Genomic DNA, 18,048 nt, shown 5'->3' on the forward strand with positions numbered 1-18,048 from the left:
AGGTTATGTTAATTTAATATCTATGTTTTAATTTATATACTAGTACAGACATATCAGAAGTGATCGAACAAAAAAACATAAACAAATAAAGCACTATATGTGGAGAGTAGAAATGATCACTTATTTGAGGTAGCTGCTGAAAAACCTAGCCTGTTTCACGAGGCACTGAAAGTGACGATCTAGAATAGCAACAAATCCTGAAATCACTGAAGCCTGCTCTCGCCTTACTATAGAGTTTCTTCGAATATAAATCGAGTGAACTCTCTAGTTTGGAAAGACTTAACAAAATGTAACCTTTGTCGTATATGCGTCTTATATGTGTTGGCACCTTATAGACCCTATATTTAGATATATTTATTGTTAGTTGTGTAACGTCACGGTTCTTAAAACAGTCTATGTTTACCCAGACGACGGCATCATAATACAACAACATATTTGCCACATTAGTTGTAACAACTAGTTTAGGTTATTATTTTCAAATTCACAACACACACATACACACAAACAACATACAAACGTGTTTACGATATATCACTGTACCTGATCGGCGTCAGTATACACTGCATCGGAATGCGCCGTATTTGAAATGATCGAGCCAATCCCGTCAAGTGTACCGCCAATACATAATTTTATTTTGTCCTGTGTTTCGTTGAGTAATCCTCCGTTACTCCTCGCTTGCTATTCATTAAATATGTATGTATCGGTGTTTACTGCACGGTATACCTGTCCTTCCAGCACATTTATGGCACAGTTACACCAAACATTTTATTCGGTTATTCGTGCTTGTGAATGCACAACAATCTCTGGGTACAGTTAGGACGTGGCATGGGCCATATATGTTGTTCGTGTTGCATGATCTTATTTAAGACCTATTCCTAATTGTCTTTATATGTGGATATTGTGCATGCTTGGTGGAATGGCCTACTGCCAGGCGTGATCTGTTGGTGGCTATGGGCTGCTTTGTATATTTATTGGAAAATTGACAAAATTGATCATTTTCTAATTGAATCAAAATTTAATTCAAAAGGAAATGTAACGTGGTCTTAATTCTAACACTACATACTATATTATATTATTTATTTATATTTTACCTATTGTTTAGTTTGTTGTGTTCTATCTTATAGGTCTGTCTGTATACTCGTATAGAAAGTAATTATATTATATAATGTCTTAGCTTCAATTTCACTGTGACCCTGTCTAATTTTATGTTTCTTCTGACATACTTCATAAATCTTGGCACAAATCCTCACCAAACTCTCTTCACTGACTTCCAATGATACTACCCTTCTTATTGTGTACCGCTGTTGAACGTTACATCAACCGTAACATAACTGATAACTGATCTAACTACTGAACTAACAAGGATTCCATACAAATTCAATTTGAACATCACATAATAGTTATTCTATTTGCGAATGAGTTTATAAAGTAACAATTATGTATTTTCATTGCCATGGGTTTATCCATAACGTCCGGCACTTCATCACAAATGGCAGTACTATAATCAAAATGACATCTACGCGGATGTCCTCAAGTATTCGAATATGGGGTTTACTGGAATGTTTTCTGTGGAAACGGTGTTGAAAATCATCGCTTACGGTGTCAAAGTAAGTACACAAACACAAAGTATCGACCGACACATAGTACAGTTCAAAACAGAATATAAATAAAATACGATACAGGTACAAATGTACTCTTTCTGCTATTAACGTGATTGTTTTATCTATTTACATGACTGTATGGGATTATTTCCAGCCGAGTAATTATTATCCCTTCCCAAGTATCCAGTACTAGTTTCTCTCTGACGACGATGATGATTATAAAGGTTTATTTGCAAGGTTGTAAAGCATGGCTTCTTTTCCTGCTGCATGTGGCACTTGTATGTGAATACACGCCTTAACAGTGTTGGTTTAATCCTGAACGATTACTGAATTGCTGCGCGTGACCTGGACAGGTAAGTTCCTATTACATTCTTGATGTCTAGCGGAGTTATGCCGGTGTAAAGGTCAGTATGGTTTGATTGTTGAGTTATAATTGTCCGCCATAACACCTAAACGCATGATTGTACATTCGAAACAGCATGCCGCACGTGCACTCTATGCCACAAGTCTCGCATTACATCTCAATACATAATACTCATAGACAAACAACTAACATATTACACATAACTAACACACTCACTTAAAACATAAAAAGTGTTTACATAACAATACATTATTTTATTAGATAATAATATCGGCTAGATAAAATAATCTTTAATCATTCAAAGTTAAATGCTGGAAACATTTATTCATTTTATAAATGCTTATATTTTTTATGAAGGAAATGAAACAATATGATCTTGCATTTAGCTTTTATTAATTTGATAATGTTTGAGTTAAGGTTTAAACAATTGGTATTGATTTTGTGGTAGTTTCACGAGGCTCCACCAGAACTCATGGATACGTTAATATTCATGAACCTCGTCTTTACGATCTTCTTTCTTCTCGAGACCGTATTGAAGCTGATCGCCTTCGGGTGTACGGTAAGAATTTGACACACTTTGGATTTTATAAGATAAATTATAATTAAATTTACCTTTTTATTTAAAAATAAGGTAGCTTAATCTATTAGATATACAAGAAGCCATGGGTATGTAAAGCTAAATGACTTTTATTTAAAATATAAAAACAAAGAAAATCAACATATACCTACATGGAATTTCTCGACTACTTTTGTATGAAGCGAAATGTTTGTTACAATTTATAATTTGTATGGATGGCTAACTCATCGTTTGCGCCTAACACAATACACTAATCATTATTATTTTATAAATATTTTAGATTAGCTATTAATATTCAATATTGACTTGAATATATTTCAATTTAGATCTCATTTTATAGAGAATTTACAAGATTACGCTTTTTAATATAATACAACTTAGGTTTATAATAGCATTAACTTTTATTAGATTTATAAATAACATTTTTTATGTATTTGCCTAGATTTTGATTAATACTCAAGAGAGATATCCTGATTCCTTTCCTATTCATTGAAGTCCTTCAGTCAACAATCAGAAAGTTTTTCAATAGAAAGCGTACATTTGTATACAAATTTTGAAGATAACTTACTGTATCTGCTGAATTTTATTGTATTTGAATATATTTTTAAGATAATATTTTCAGAGCATAATCTAATATGTTGATATATTTGCAGAATTTTTTCAAAGATCCTTGGAATACATTCGATTTCATCACGGTCATTGGAAGTATTATTGATGCCCTCATTATGGAGTTTGGCGTAAGTATTGACGTCGTGTGATTCCCTTATATCTTTCTCAGCTTCTCTAACTAACATTTATTTTACTAATTTCATCTTTGCCTTTACTCGAATCTTCTTTGCTGCTGGTAATTTCTTCTTTTGATTTTGATGAAAGTGAAGATAAAGGATATATCCTGATTACAGACCGACCTTGCTGAAAACTGTGCTGACATATCCTGTCAGCAGGTAACAAATTAACTATTTGATTGCTAGGAATCTTAGATTTTTTGTAACGGATTTGTCGATGGTTAGAACGAGTGTGTACATATACTATTGGACAGTGGTCTAATATCAGTAGTGCTAGAAAATATTTTTAGAACATTAGGAAGTACCTATTTATCTATAGTCATTTTGTAGTTAAACTGTAGGTTGTTTGCTAGGGATCAATTGTTTTAGGGGTTGTTTTACGGCCGTTCTCGATATCCTATAGTTAATAAGTGATGGGCCTAATACAGATTAGTTGTAGAAATTGTTATTGTACAAAAAATAACAATTGACAGCTAGTAATTAATCTATATTAGACCTAACTATTACTGACTATAGGTTATTGAAAAAGGTCGCTAGATATTGTGACGATTTGAATATTGGTGTATTAAGTTTCGATAAGTCCCTAGAAATTTGAAATTTTCTCATAAATATTGTTGGATTACTCATTCATTATTTCAGAAACAAGTATTGAATAGTGTTCAATACCTACAGTAAACAGAAGTAGCTAATTTAAAACTTTCATTTTATTTCATTTTTATTTCCCTCATTACCCAATTAACTATTGTTTTGTTTTTAAATTATATCTAGAACATACATTTATCTTATAAAATAGATTTATTTTAACATTGTTGGTAGTTTTATATATTTAACTAATGATTAACTACCTAGCTAATGGAGTTTGCCTGGCAGAAATATCAGCTTCTACATAACGAGACATGTTTGTGAAAATTGTGGTATTTTGTTCGTGAAATTTTTATACTGGTTGAAATGTTTGGGAGTTGAAGTACATACTTTTGAATGCAATAATGGTATGGATGTAAACGTGAGTATATTTCGCAGGAGAACACGTTCAACGTCGGTTTCCTCCGCCTGTTCCGAGCCGCGCGACTGATCAAGCTGCTCCGACAGGGCTATACCATTCGGATACTGCTCTGGACATTTGTGCAGAGTTTCAAAGCCTTACCCTACGTGTGCCTTCTCATCGCGATGCTTTTCTTCATCTACGCCATCATCGGGATGCAGGTCTGTTTGAATTCCTCTTGAAATTGAATAACTTTAATTGACACTTAAAATGTATTAAATACAAAATAATAATGATATCTTAATTCCTATGAATTGTCTGCTGTTAGGTACTGATGGGGGTAATTTTATTGTAATATGAATTAGCAGTCTTATACTTATGATTACATTTATATCAATTATTTATAGTAAGACTAGATTTTTTTATACAATTATATAGACTAGATCGTAGGGTTTTTTAGTCTTAAGTCTTGGCAACATTAGCGTAATCGCTAGGACGTAGAGTTTTGATCGGAATATTGTAACATAGCTATAATCCGATTTTATATGAATTATTGTGTAAATCCATTCATTTTGCAAGTTTAGCTCCATTGGAGGGGTTAATGAGAATAGCAGTAACCAGTGTCTCATAAACCTTAGCAAATTATAGTATTATATCAAACGTAACCATGATACTAGTGTATTTTAAGTAATCTTATGCCATTTTCCAGTTTATGCTCCGAAAATTAAGTAGTACAGTAGTCTTAATTTTATAACTGAAAAATATAGCCATCAACTCACCATAGACGAACGTAGTCATCTAAAGTTCACATTTAAAAGTAGTGAGTACATTATAAGATTGGCTTAAGAAAAAAACACCATTGATAAGTTTCCAATGACAGGTTTTCGGAAACATACAATATGATCCAGCTGATGCTATCAACAGGCATAACAACTTCCAATCTTTCGTGGCGGCACTCTTGCTACTATTTCGGTGAGAGTACAAAAAGAGAGTAGTTGTTCTAATTCTTGCGGCCACTGCCGAAAATCTGTCTTTACTAATCTGTGTTACATATGTACTTACTATCATTCTCATTGGCAATATGACTAACACCATTAATATGTATATTCATGAAATCAAAACGTAGATTTAGACGACCCTTAGTGGTAACGATATCCTTATTGGTGTCCTTGACTTTGAGACTGCTTATGTTTGTTACCTCTAGATAGAGTTTGGTGCGTTTGTTTTTGTGATCGTGTTTATGGTACCTAGTGCTATCATAGTTATAGATACGTCTACGTAGAGTATTTATTTTTGTGGGGTAGAGCATAGGTTTCGGGCTACGCGTTATAATTTGCATACAAAGCTGACTTTCTGTGTTGTATCTGCTTGGACACAGGTGTTTGGCAATATAGAATTAACACCAGAGTCTGACATGAACAGACACAACAATTTTCGAAGCTTCATTCAAGCACTCATGCTACTCTTCAGGTAAGGAACATTGAATTCAATCTACTCCGGCCTGAGAACATACCGTAAACAGACGTTAAATAAAAAACAAACATATTGAACACCATTTAGACCACTCCAACCAAATAGACTCAAGCAATATAGTTGAAATGCTACAACCAGTAGTCAAAAGACCGCTTTTCAATGGAGTTGTGTGGGAGTATTTTAGAATAATTCCATTTGTGTATCACCCAGCACGTCTCATGCATGCACTCTAACTGTCAAAAGTTGTCATCTGTGTTAACGTTCATACTGTTAGTTTGTGGAAACGTGTAGACAGTCTGTTGCGAGTCCAGTATTCACTCTTCCGTAAATTGATGTTCAGAATTAATTAATCTAACTCTATCTGATTCATGTTTCAATTTTCATTTCTAATAACAATTACATTTTTTAATTATATGATAATTATTGAATGTGACAATGGTCGCTGTGAGCCACTGTATGTTTAGATGCGCTACCGGCGAGTCGTGGCCCAACATTATGTTGGCTTGTCGGAAGCCTGCCAAGTGTGATACTCTGGCAGGCAAGGGCCCCAACGAAGAGTGTGGAAGCACCCTCGCCTACGCTTACTTCGTGTCTTTTATATTCTTCTGTTCGTTTCTTGTAAGTATTTAATTAAAACTTTTCTTCGACAAAATTATGTTCCAACTTCTTCGGGTATTTAAGTTTTTGTTTTGCTCGCAGATGTTGAATTTGTTCGTTGCCGTCATTATGGATAACTTCGACTACCTAACGAGGGATTCGTCCATCCTCGGCGCACATCATCTCGATGAATTTGTTAGAATATGGGCGGAATACGACCCAAACGCCACGTAAGTTAACTTTGTCATCATTATACGTATTGATGGTACGAATCGTTCATATTTTATTTGCTCAATATTTCATATTTCAGGGGGAAGATCCATTATACAGAAATGTACGATATGTTGAAAAACATGGATCCGCCTCTGGGGTTTGGCAACAAATGTCCTAATAGACTAGCATATAAGAAGCTTATTAGAATGAATATGCCGCTAGACGACGAGGGAAAAGTTAATTTTACAACAACACTATTTGCCTTAATACGAGAAAATCTTAACATCAAAATGAGATCTGGTAAGTGCTCTAAAATATGCTAATTGATTAATTATCCTTTTGGTTGAGGAAAAGCACACTCAATATATTTTATTACTTCAGCTGATGAAATGGACCAAGCAGATGAGGAACTAAGGGAAACGATAACCCACATTTGGCCACTTCAAGCAAAGAAGATGCTAGACTTGCTGGTGCCTCGAAACGATGTTCTCAACGCTGGAAAAATGACCGTTGGCAAGATATACGCTGGCCTCCTCATTGTAGAGAGTTGGAAAGCCGCGCAACAGGGTGTTCCGGTGAGTACTACAAAGATTTTACTACTGCACTTTAAGTAACTTCGTTGTCAACACCTATTTCTGTGTATAATATATTGAAACTTTAAATGAATATAATTATGATATAGTGACTTGTGTAGATCCAATGAAGCCAGAGTAAATTCGTGTGGCTTTCGCCAATTGTATATACGTACACTTTGAGCCAAATGTAACTATTACGTGGGTAGGTAAAACTACACTTTTACAAGTAGTGTTTGTTGATGGCCCCCTATAATTCCCCACATTAGATTACAATTTGAAACATTATAGTTAGTATAATAGAGTTGGTTGTGTTGTCTACCTGTGGATGTATTGTTGTGTACATTTACAAACCATTTCAAATATTTTTACATTTTCTACATTAACCGTACGTAACTGTGATTGGCTCCCTAATTGAAAGATATCTGTGTATCAAGAGAACAACAATACAGAATCACTTTAGTTGAAATCGACTCTAACGAGTCGACTACATTGGTGGTTTACTTTTCAGGCATACAACGAGAATAGCCCTACGGCCATTCAGCCGGTAGTATTAAAATATTTTACGGAACGAATTTTGAATACTTTTTTCTTGCACTATTCTAGATATTTTTCTTTATCATAAGTCTTTTTTCGCATCGTGTTTGAATAAATACATATTTAATGCAAATAAATAAATAAAAAACACACGATGACCAATAAATAGACGAGAAGGATGGTCAAGAATTAAATACATCAAATAATAATGTAGATTTAGCAGTTAAAAACATTTAATAAATTAGTTATAGTCCTAGTTAAGCACTTGAAGACGCATTAGTTCGACAAACTTGTGCAAAAATGTCACAATTTTGTTCGTCAGGGCTTTGTAAACCACAACATGACCTGTCCTATAGTTGCAAAATATGTAGTCGTACTAGGATTGTGTCCGTGTTACAGTTGTTTGAACATGTATTTCGTAGTTAGATTGTCCTACCGTAGACTTGTTTGTCGTAGGTAATAATTTGTGTCATAATCGTTCCCCTTGTCATTTGCTATCTCCTAGACAATATTTGATCTTTACAATTTGCATTTTATGATTATTGTGACATAATGGGTTATATTTTTAGGTAGCGTGCATGGTGATATATTGTTGTGATAGAAATTATTCACTTTTTATTTAATTATTTCGCTTTTTCTCTCGAAAAATTTACTTTAAATTACATTTTGGCTCAATCGAATTTCCATTTTAGAAGCCTGATGATATAAGAGACGTCAAAATATGCTTTCTTGCTACGCTCTTATTTGCCTTCTATATTTTATTCTTATAGCATAAGAGTTTTTTAAAGCAATAATCATAATTCTCAAGTCTGCGCATGCTGGAGAACAAAAATGTTTGATTGATGACATAAAGATTCTACAAGATATGCAAATGGACCAACTATGCCTCTGGCTTCAAACTTGTCGCACCAGTTTTATATACAGCACCTGTTTTGAAACAAGATGCTTTGTAATTTCAGCCTAATATTAACAGATATGTTGCACCAACATAAACAACATAAATACTCCAACATATAACAACTAACGTGTTATAGTTGTTTTCTCAGATACCTGTAGCCGAACTCACCTTCACTAACATTACAATATACTCAATTCGGTTACTTTTGTCGTCCATTCGTTGGATCTCTATTACACAAGCGACACACTTACATTAACACATTTAAAGAGAACTCCAGCATGGACACGATGTATGGGATGTTTGCGCAAACTCATGTAGGCTTTAGCGGTTAGAGACCTTTGAGTCCTATGCGCTTTGACGCTGTGTGACATGAGCATGCGCAAGTGTGCGTGTGTGGGGTGGGTGCGTGATATGGGGTGCGTGGTGCAGAAGGCGTCGTTCTTTAACTGCTTGATGGACGTGGCGGCGGGACTCGGGCCGGGCTCGCGCGCCGGCTCGCTCAGCCACGAGGGGCAGCCGACCACCAACGGAGAAGCCCATCCCGAAGACCCTCACACCCTAGCCAACCTCGCGAGACGCACCAACAGAAAGTCTCTCAAGTAAGTAACAAAAAATAAAATTATAGACCTATCTACTTACAATATCAAATAAGCTGTTATGTAATGTAAAGAACTATACGAATGAAAACAATAGTATTATTATGTGATTCGAACTAATTAACAGTAAGTTAAGTTAAATTAAAATCTCCAAAATTGCTAAAAGAGACTGAAATAGATAGTGCTGCGGATCAACTTGATGATCTCATTTTAGGATCAAAACGATGCAATGGAGGATTTCAGAATATCAAAAAGAATCCACGAGTTACTCAATGACAGTCTATTTCCTATTTCTTATTAAAAATAAATTAAGTAGGGAATAATTCAAGTCTCTAGTTACGAAATTCATCATTCAAACAACTGCTTTCTTTTGTTACAGGAACAATAAAAAGGTGAATACCTTACGTGAAAGGGTGATTATATTGACTCGATCATTACTGTTGTAAAACCTGATCAACCAGAGCCTCATGATAGCCATTGTCTAGTGCAATCGATGTTCCCACAATATCATTCCACTAACGAAATTTTGTATTCAAGTGAAAGATTGGATATTAGAGTGTACCTAACGTGGTGTTGGTTGATAATGTGTTGTTTAAATGTATCCGCTAAATGGGTGTCCCCCTATAGTTTACACATCGATGCATTTACATATGTCATAGATAGTCGATGTTGTAATTATTTTATGTTGATAACTTTGTTTTGGGTGTTTACTAACAACGATATAGGATGATATAAATATGTTTGTTGTTAACCTTAGCCATTAATATTAACCATTTTTCTAGGTAATATTGTGGTAAATTATGTAAAATAGGGCCTTAGGCTCATAGTTAATCGATTAAATTATGTGATGTAGGCACATAACAAAGTATTAATCGTAAACGTTTTAAAGTTTACAGATGGTTGTTGATGTTTAGGTAAACACTTTCAGTAATAGATGATTGTTTTTTCTTTATATATCAATCTTGTAGAAATTGTTGTCTTTTCTATTACTTCGAATTATAATAGGGAATGGTTTAATGTGACTTTTCTGTCTATAGGGATGACTATTTTAAACTTTCTTAGATATAGCACCTCACTGTCAATACATAAACATACGAACATTACAGTCATAATAACTTACATGACACCACAACATGTCGTACTTGTTACCAATTAACATACTGCATGTTGTTAACTTAACAGAGCATGATGTTCCTAGAGGTACTTATAGTTTAGAACTTTGACAGTTTCGGTAAGTAGCCTTAAATACAATTATGCACACGCACGGTCTGATGCATGGATTGCAAAGTTAACACTTATGTGCATGGTTATTTTCTACTTAATGATAAACATTTTGTAAATATGGGACAGTAAGTTTACGAACTAACTTCAATTAGCTTGCAAATTTTAACTTTTACCCTCTGGCCTGGATAGTATCTAATACAGCGTCTATTGTAGGTATTGGAAATGCCAGGATCACAACACGCTTCAATGGAATCATTGGACGAGGGAAGATTACAAGCTCCTCATACATACCAGAATGGCCACCACGGCAGATCTTCCAGTTTAAGGTAAATTATATTATTTTTATTATTGTTTAACTTTTTGTTTGTGTTATTATTTAGTTTTTGTTATTTCCTCTTTATTTTTATAGTGTCATCGAAGAAGAATCAATTGATCTCAAAGTTATCGTAGTGAACAATGGTATGTGCCATGATAACCATCTTCTACTAACCAAACGTATTTTCTTCAGGACTAACCAATTTTACTCCCCGATACGTTTTCTCGGTGTTGCATGAGTGGTGACATGCATGGCGAAGAATCGACTCCATCCGTCACAAGTGTTTAAGATTGTATGTGAACTTTCAGACGAACGCCAAGTCCAAGAAGACGAGGCCACTACGGAGGTTATCATCACGATATCGGATTCTCCGACACCGTCAGCAACGTCGTCGAGATAGTCAAACACGAGCATCAAAGACACGGGCGAACGCATAGAGCGCCGCACTATTACCACCCGCATGGTAAGCCAATTATTCTATCACTCAGCTAAGTAAGCCAAAATATACCATTACCCAATGTTCTATCGAAACATTATGTAAACATTCAACCTACAGGCAAATCTGGTGATAACCTTACAAGTCAATTATAGAACGACTATGTAGACCGTTAGATGTTCATTTTAGATGATAAGGTGTGATTGTGTTATGTTCTATAGTATATCAACAGATTTGCCACTTCGCCAAGTATTTATGGCTTAACGCTATTGCAATTTTGATGAGATAACGGCGTTTTATAGTATTTATCACATTTAAAATTATATAGCCTATAAACGAGCTACATGCTATTAACTATTTATTATTATGTTATTCCTGTAGTATTATTTATTCATACTGAAACATTTACCGTTTAACATACCAAATATAATTTATTTAGCTTCAATCAACCGAATCAGAACAGTTTTGCAAACATTTTTCTTCTCATGAAGGTACTCTGAAAGTTTTGTGAGAAGATGGGAAGTCTAGCTTAAAAGTAGTTGTAGTTAATCATGTTTTAGTAGAAGTAGTTTTAAGATACTCAGTGAGCGAAGCAGTTATACTGCAAATTGATAAGTTCCTGACTTAGATACTTAGATTGTAAAATCTAGCTATAAATTAACATTTCCACAAGGCTAGTCTTGTAAACCTTATACTTGTAGCTAATTAGCTATGATTTGAAAACTGCTACTTTATTATGCTCATGACTTACTTGTTAGTTATATCATTAATATTTTAATCATCAGGCCACACCTAATATTAGTTGTAAGTACTTACATTACAGATTGGCAATAGATTTGAGCCTCTATATAACCGAACAAAATGTGAATTTTATACAAATTGGCCTGTAATTTAATTAATTGATAAATGATTAATTTGCCTGCTGCATGCTAAAATCTTGGTGCCCAACCAAAATATATTTGCTCCTACTTGCACATTAATTATTAAATGCTTTGATCATGGGCACCTCGCAATACTGAGGTACCTGAGACGCATGCACTTTAACAATATCACATGAATCATGCAGCATGCAAAAGCTTAATGATTTTGTATTTATTTTTGTATTCTCTGCAGTAGACGGCTATAGTAACATCGAAGAAGTTTCTTTCTTATTGTGATGAACGACTTTAACCTATTGTATTAAAGAAATAAGCTCTCGATTCTCCTACAAACTGTAGTCACAACTTTGGACACACAGCTGATAAACCAAACCTATCCTTATCTATCCAATTCCGTGTCCATGAACCTTTTATACATTTGGAACCACGTAAACTGACACCCAAAACTTTTAGAGTCACCTTTGTGAGTAAGGAATTAAGGTCGGTAGTCCGACGGGCTTAGGGTAAACCGTGGTGGAAGGTACATGAAGGTATTCCTGACAGCAGGGAAGGAGTGGAGGGCGCCGCACCCCACGACCAGCCTGAGCCAGCCCTCGCGATCGCCCAGCCCGCCACACCACACCTACGGTGAGATCCACTCGCCACACACACCGGACGATACATACCACACTGTCTGTCATAACACGCAACAAGCTTTGCGATATCGTACATGAGATAATTAGGATAAGAACAGAATTCTTACGGTGATCCGTTACATCTAATGTATCAATTAATAAATAGGTGTAGGCTCATTAATCGTTCTTTGTCGACATCAACATGACCTTATCAATACCTTCACTAAGAGTACATCAGAGTTAGGAAATGCATCCTTTACTCAAATTCGTTTATAAATCACAAGAATGAGCGTCATCAGCATTATATTCAGAGAAATCTAAATTTCATGCGAGTTATAATAATATTTATATTCCGTATTAATAATTATTGTAAAGCAAAGGGTCTGAACCAAAATTTAAATTGGCAAACATGTTTCGAAATTAATCAGACCCACAAGACCCTTTGCTGGCATAGCAATGTCTAAAATTATTAGTTAATTGATGTTGATGCAATCCGGCTTTGCACGTCTGTAGATGTATGAAAGCGGTGCGAGTGTAGACGGAAAGCATGGTGGACATCCACGAGAAAATTGTTTGCACATCTGTTTATTCTTAATCTGAATAAGTATATACCTACCTACCGTATCTTAATTATTATGACCCCTGTTATTTTCCTTGATTTAATTCGATCACCCATAAAGTCCCGTTATGTATCGATTAATATTTCATATATATCATCACCGCATAGCTCGATTTCGATGTTGTCGACCATCGATGAGAATATCAAATCATTCAGAGAGCAGTTTGGGCTCCGATAGGTGGTGATCGGGATCGCGAGCGAGACCGCGAGTGGCGGGAGTGGCGCGACCGGTCGTGGGAGCGGGAGGGCGCCAGGCGAGGCCGCGGCCGGCAGCTGCCCCCGACGCCCACCAAGCCGTCCACGCTACAGGTCAAGCAGCCGCCACCCTTCCCCAGAATGAGCCACAGCCCCTCGCACGTATGTAACTTTTCAGCCGAACGAGCGCATCACGCCTTCGCGTCGAAAACGGGATTAACCGAAAAATCTTTGCAGTTATCACTGAGGCACACCGTCCGAGAACCGGTGGAGCCTCAACACGACGAGTACGAGTACGGCCGAGAAGTTGAAAGACTGATACACCGAGATTATAGATCTAGAGAGAGGTACGTGCCACCGCATCATACATGGGTGCCTTTCCCGAGGCGGGTATGTAACTCGTGGGTTGTACGCAGACGCGGGCGAGGCTACGACGCGGAGTGGGGCGGCGGGCGGTCGTACGAGGCGCCGCTGTCGTACGAGGCGGCGCTGGCGCTGGGGCGCGGCGGAGGCGCGCGCGCGCTGCCGTCGCCGGCGCCGGCGCCGCGCCTGCCCAACGGCTACAAGCCGCGCGCGCGCCACTCGGACTCGGACGAGGACGACTGGTGCTAGCGGCGCCGCCGCGCGCGCTCCTCGCGGGACGTGCGCGCGCTGCCGCCGCGCCGCGCGCACGTCCCGCTCGCCGCCGCCGCGCACACTTTCTGACGAGCGCCCGCCCGCCCGAACGATCTCGTTTTATACTCGGCGACCGTGTGTACATAGACGACTCCCGTTGCTCAGGGGTTCGGACGTCGCTCCCGGCCCGCCGCGGCCCGCCTCCGAATTCTAGTATTTACGAAGTTTTGGAAAATTTAATTTTTAATTCGCTAAAATTTTACTCCTTGATTTGTATTACGGTTAGGGCGATCGAGGTATGAGACGGTGCCGGACGACTCGTTTGCGCTAGGATTTTTACATAAATGAAATTACTAGTCTGTATTGTAAAAGTAAACTTTCTATATTAAATTTGCACTACGTAAAGTCTACGTTATATCGCCTGATGAAAGGGCGCGGGCTGGCGTCGGCGGCCCGACCCCGCCCGACGCCGTTTCGTATTCAAGTTACACGTTGGGAGAACACTAGCGATTCATCGTCAGACAAATTAATACTAGTATTGTATAAAATATTTACATAGCGAATAATTTTTACTTAGTTAATATATACTAAATAAATAATTAAACATTTTTTATTGAATTTGCTGTCCTTCCCCCAAGTGCTTTATACCTACGTTATTTAAATTTAAATACGATTAACTAAATAAAGATGAATTGTGTGTAAACTTTGAAGATATATTTCTGCATTAATGACTACCCAAATTGTTAAATCGTGTACTGAGTATTGTTTAAAAGATTTTGTCGCCTGGTTTATAATGTGTAGTTTGAATGTACTGAGTGTGACGACCGTCGAGTACCGACGTGGGAGTATCTTATTGCTTTGTGAGTTAACTCTTCAAATATACCTCAAAGTAACTTTTAGGAAGTAAATTAAACATGAGCCAAAGTTTCGTTAGTTAAAATAATTATTATACTAAGGGAAAAGAGGATACTCCCACTAGGAATATGTACAGTCATCGACATTGTGATTAATCGCCTTCCATGACGTTTCCAAAATATAATAACGATTGTTTTGTTATTTAAGCTATGTAACCAAGCAATGCATAGCCTAAATAAATAAGTAATACATAGTCATGTTATAGTCAATACGATCTATGTGGATGGCTGGATGTTCCGACTAAACGAAAACTAGCAAAATGTCGCCAGGCACAAAATCGAAGTATGGTTTGTACATTCTACATCAGAATTGGTTTGCATCTTTAGAACAACGTAGACGTAATTTTGCTGTTAATATTTATAACAAATACAATTATGTTCAACACCTATGCAAAAGCGGCAAAACCAATTCTGCCGCCGACTGTACCGTATATAATAAATCCGATATTCGTCCTAATCCCACTTGATACTACTTCATGCCATTGTCATAACTAGTCACTTGTTAGCTGTTCTCTTTGAAACGACCATTGTATCAGACACGACAGCTATTATAACAACAGCACAATCGTGCCATGTTGTTCAGATATTATATGTATATTGTACAAATTAATTGGAACAAATCTAATACAATATAGTTCATTTCAAAATTTTTTGAATGTGTAATAACCACAACGCAATATGAAGAGCTAATACAATGGTCGTATTCATAGTGAAAATCGTTCAACACCATAAAATACATTTGTTGCAAAGCATGATGTAGGTTACTTTAGTACGACAAAATTGTAAATACATGATTTTCTGTGATAACATGAGGAAAAAATGAGAAATTATTATTAGAACTGTGTGATTGCATAGGGGTGTTGTTCATTTCTCTAAGGGACGACGCGTGTTTGGGATAAACGGAGAGTTGTTTAGTATTATTGGCTTGAAATGAATAGCGTGTTTTACCTAGAATAGTATTTAAATGTATGAAGAGATTGTTAAAGTTTTTGTTCCAATATTTAATAACATAGTTTATCTCACAGAAGCCTGCTATATTAAATCTGTATAGATAAATCGACAAACAGATTCTGTATGTATAAATATTGATAAGGGTTGGAAGCGCTAGAAGGGTCACAGATTCGTGTTATTTTGCTCGAGGCGGAACAAATAAGTTGTTTCCAAACACGCGCTCGTCCGAACAGTAGATACCTTTAGTCGAATCGGATATTACTCCCTCAATATTTTGATCGTTGTTGTTTGTTGCGAAGGGCAGGAACGGGTTATAAGATAGCTTTTATATTTTACCTCTGTTATAGTAACTAGTACAAAGTGTCTACGCTGGTACGCGAATCGTGTCATTTTTGTGCAGTATTGTCCATTATTATACTTAGTACCTATATTTTGTTGGATTAATACGCCTGTTTTCATGATTCCGTTTTACTACACACACATGTGAATCGATCGTTTTGAACAATTGATATTATTAATGTTATAATTACAATGCTAATCTAGTCGTAATAAATGAAATAAATAAATAAAAATTGTTTTTTAAAAGTGTTCGCGAAGGAATGCGTGTCCCACAAAATATAAACTTGTTGCCCTCGATTTCAGAGTGTTAGATTCCTTTATGTAATTTTATTATTTGACGAGATTGACTCATGAAAAATATTTATATTGTTATTGTATAGTCGTATGAGTATTTTCGTTCTGTCATTTGTAATCGGGGTGTTAGGATGATATCTACAACAAGCCGATGGACTTTCGATGACTGAGTGGTATAATAGAGTTACAGTGCGTCCCGCTTTAGTGTTTGTGACTCCCTCGTATTCATTACGAAGACATTTCACTAACATACGTGTATAAGATGTGTAAATATTGTAAAATATAAAGCGACCGTTGTGTAGAGGTCGCCTGTGAAAATGTCTAGTGATATGTTACTAGTTAATGTTAGCTAGTTAATCTCGTCCCCAACTGTCCTTCAATTTAAGTTGGGTGTTTCACTGCCTTAAAATAATAATGAGAGTTCGATGTAATAGTTACCTTAACTACTACAGATAAGTGGCATTTCAATTGTTCTTATACGTTGTATTGTTCCGTAATCACGTCACTATAGTATCGGTTGACAAACGACACAGAGGTTCGATAATAATTAATTTTATAAACGATAGAACGAAAATTAAATAACTAAGATGACAGCAGCAGCTAATGAACAATGTATTATGAAGTTGTTAAATTAATAAATTGTAACTAAGAACACTCTCTTAGCTCACTTCCGCGTTAAGGAAAGTTGCCAACGAGCCGGCGATTCATTTGCGATACTCATTTCATGGCTGCGACGCCTGCGACGCCTCCGACGCGTTACACGTTATGATAATATACTGATAACATAGTTCAATAGTAGCTCGCGTGCTCGTTATTATAGTCCTATCGAATAATATTATGAACTTTTGAAGTGAGATAAGAAAGTCTGAGCCCAAATATTGTCATGCCTGCCTTGTATCTGTGTAATCGCTTCACGACGATCATATTTTATATTAAAACGTTATAATTATAATTGTATATTTAGCATAGAAAGTTCATCGGCGTCGAGAGAAGCACCATAGAATGTTTTTTGGTACGTTCCAATAACTTTACAGGATAGGCAATCCTATTGATATTGTATTAATAAAGAACCAAACTTAAAAAATTAGTATTTAAGTAATTTATTATCCTAAAACTAAAAAAAACTATACGCATGTTTTCACTATACTGGTAAAATGGTTATGTACAATACGAAAGAGCTACTGTTTTATATATGAATTCTTGCTCGCCTGTAAAATTTTGCAGAATGAATCATATTATAAGATTGTACAATATGAATAAATGCAAAAAAGACATTTCCTCGATAATTTGTGTTTCTGTATTTACTTCCCCTACACCCACATCTTCGAATCACATTGACAACTTTATTAAGTGCGACGCTCAAACACATAGCTAGTCTACGAAAGTAAACATAGTCGTGAAGAAAACAAATAATTTATTAATTACGCCATAATTACAACAAAACGATACGACACAATA

General features: G+C 36.2%; 1 protein-coding gene across 11 annotated transcripts in view; it reads left to right on the forward strand.

Moving 5' to 3' along the window:
- cac (calcium voltage-gated channel subunit cacophony) overlaps positions 1 to 17,876 on the forward strand; it is an 81,522-nt gene extending 63,646 nt beyond the window's left edge. For 4 of the 11 annotated variants that reach the window (XM_076132130.1, XM_076132139.1, XM_076132113.1 and 1 more), the window contains 17 exons: positions 2,414 to 2,524; positions 3,196 to 3,279; positions 3,445 to 3,486; positions 4,348 to 4,530; positions 5,688 to 5,779; positions 6,247 to 6,400; positions 6,482 to 6,609; positions 6,690 to 6,892; positions 6,974 to 7,167; positions 7,676 to 7,711; positions 9,029 to 9,198; positions 9,575 to 9,587; positions 10,633 to 10,745; positions 11,044 to 11,198; positions 12,596 to 12,676; positions 13,446 to 13,639; positions 13,715 to 17,876. In XM_076132130.1, coding sequence (XP_075988245.1) covers positions 2,414 to 2,524; positions 3,196 to 3,279; positions 3,445 to 3,486; positions 4,348 to 4,530; positions 5,688 to 5,779; positions 6,247 to 6,400; positions 6,482 to 6,609; positions 6,690 to 6,892; positions 6,974 to 7,167; positions 7,676 to 7,711; positions 9,029 to 9,198; positions 9,575 to 9,587; positions 10,633 to 10,745; positions 11,044 to 11,198; positions 12,596 to 12,676; positions 13,446 to 13,639; positions 13,715 to 14,089 — 2,328 coding nt within the window. In that variant the 3' untranslated portion in view covers positions 14,090 to 17,876. Of the gene's footprint in view, positions 1 to 1,496; positions 1,608 to 2,413; positions 2,525 to 3,195; positions 3,280 to 3,444; positions 3,487 to 4,347; positions 4,531 to 5,687; positions 5,780 to 6,246; positions 6,401 to 6,481; positions 6,610 to 6,689; positions 6,893 to 6,973; positions 7,168 to 7,675; positions 7,712 to 9,028; positions 9,199 to 9,574; positions 9,609 to 10,632; positions 10,746 to 10,828; positions 10,879 to 11,043; positions 11,199 to 12,592; positions 12,677 to 13,445; positions 13,640 to 13,714 lie in introns of those variants that run through there. The other 7 variants (XM_076132121.1, XM_076132160.1, XM_076132150.1 and 4 more) reach the window with 7 other exon arrangements.
- Positions 17,877 to 18,048: the final 172 nt, after the last annotated feature.

Source organism: Anticarsia gemmatalis, chromosome 2 (assembly GCF_050436995.1).
Source record: "Anticarsia gemmatalis isolate Benzon Research Colony breed Stoneville strain chromosome 2, ilAntGemm2 primary, whole genome shotgun sequence".
In the NCBI taxonomy this organism is placed as follows: domain Eukaryota; kingdom Metazoa; phylum Arthropoda; class Insecta; order Lepidoptera; family Erebidae; genus Anticarsia; species Anticarsia gemmatalis.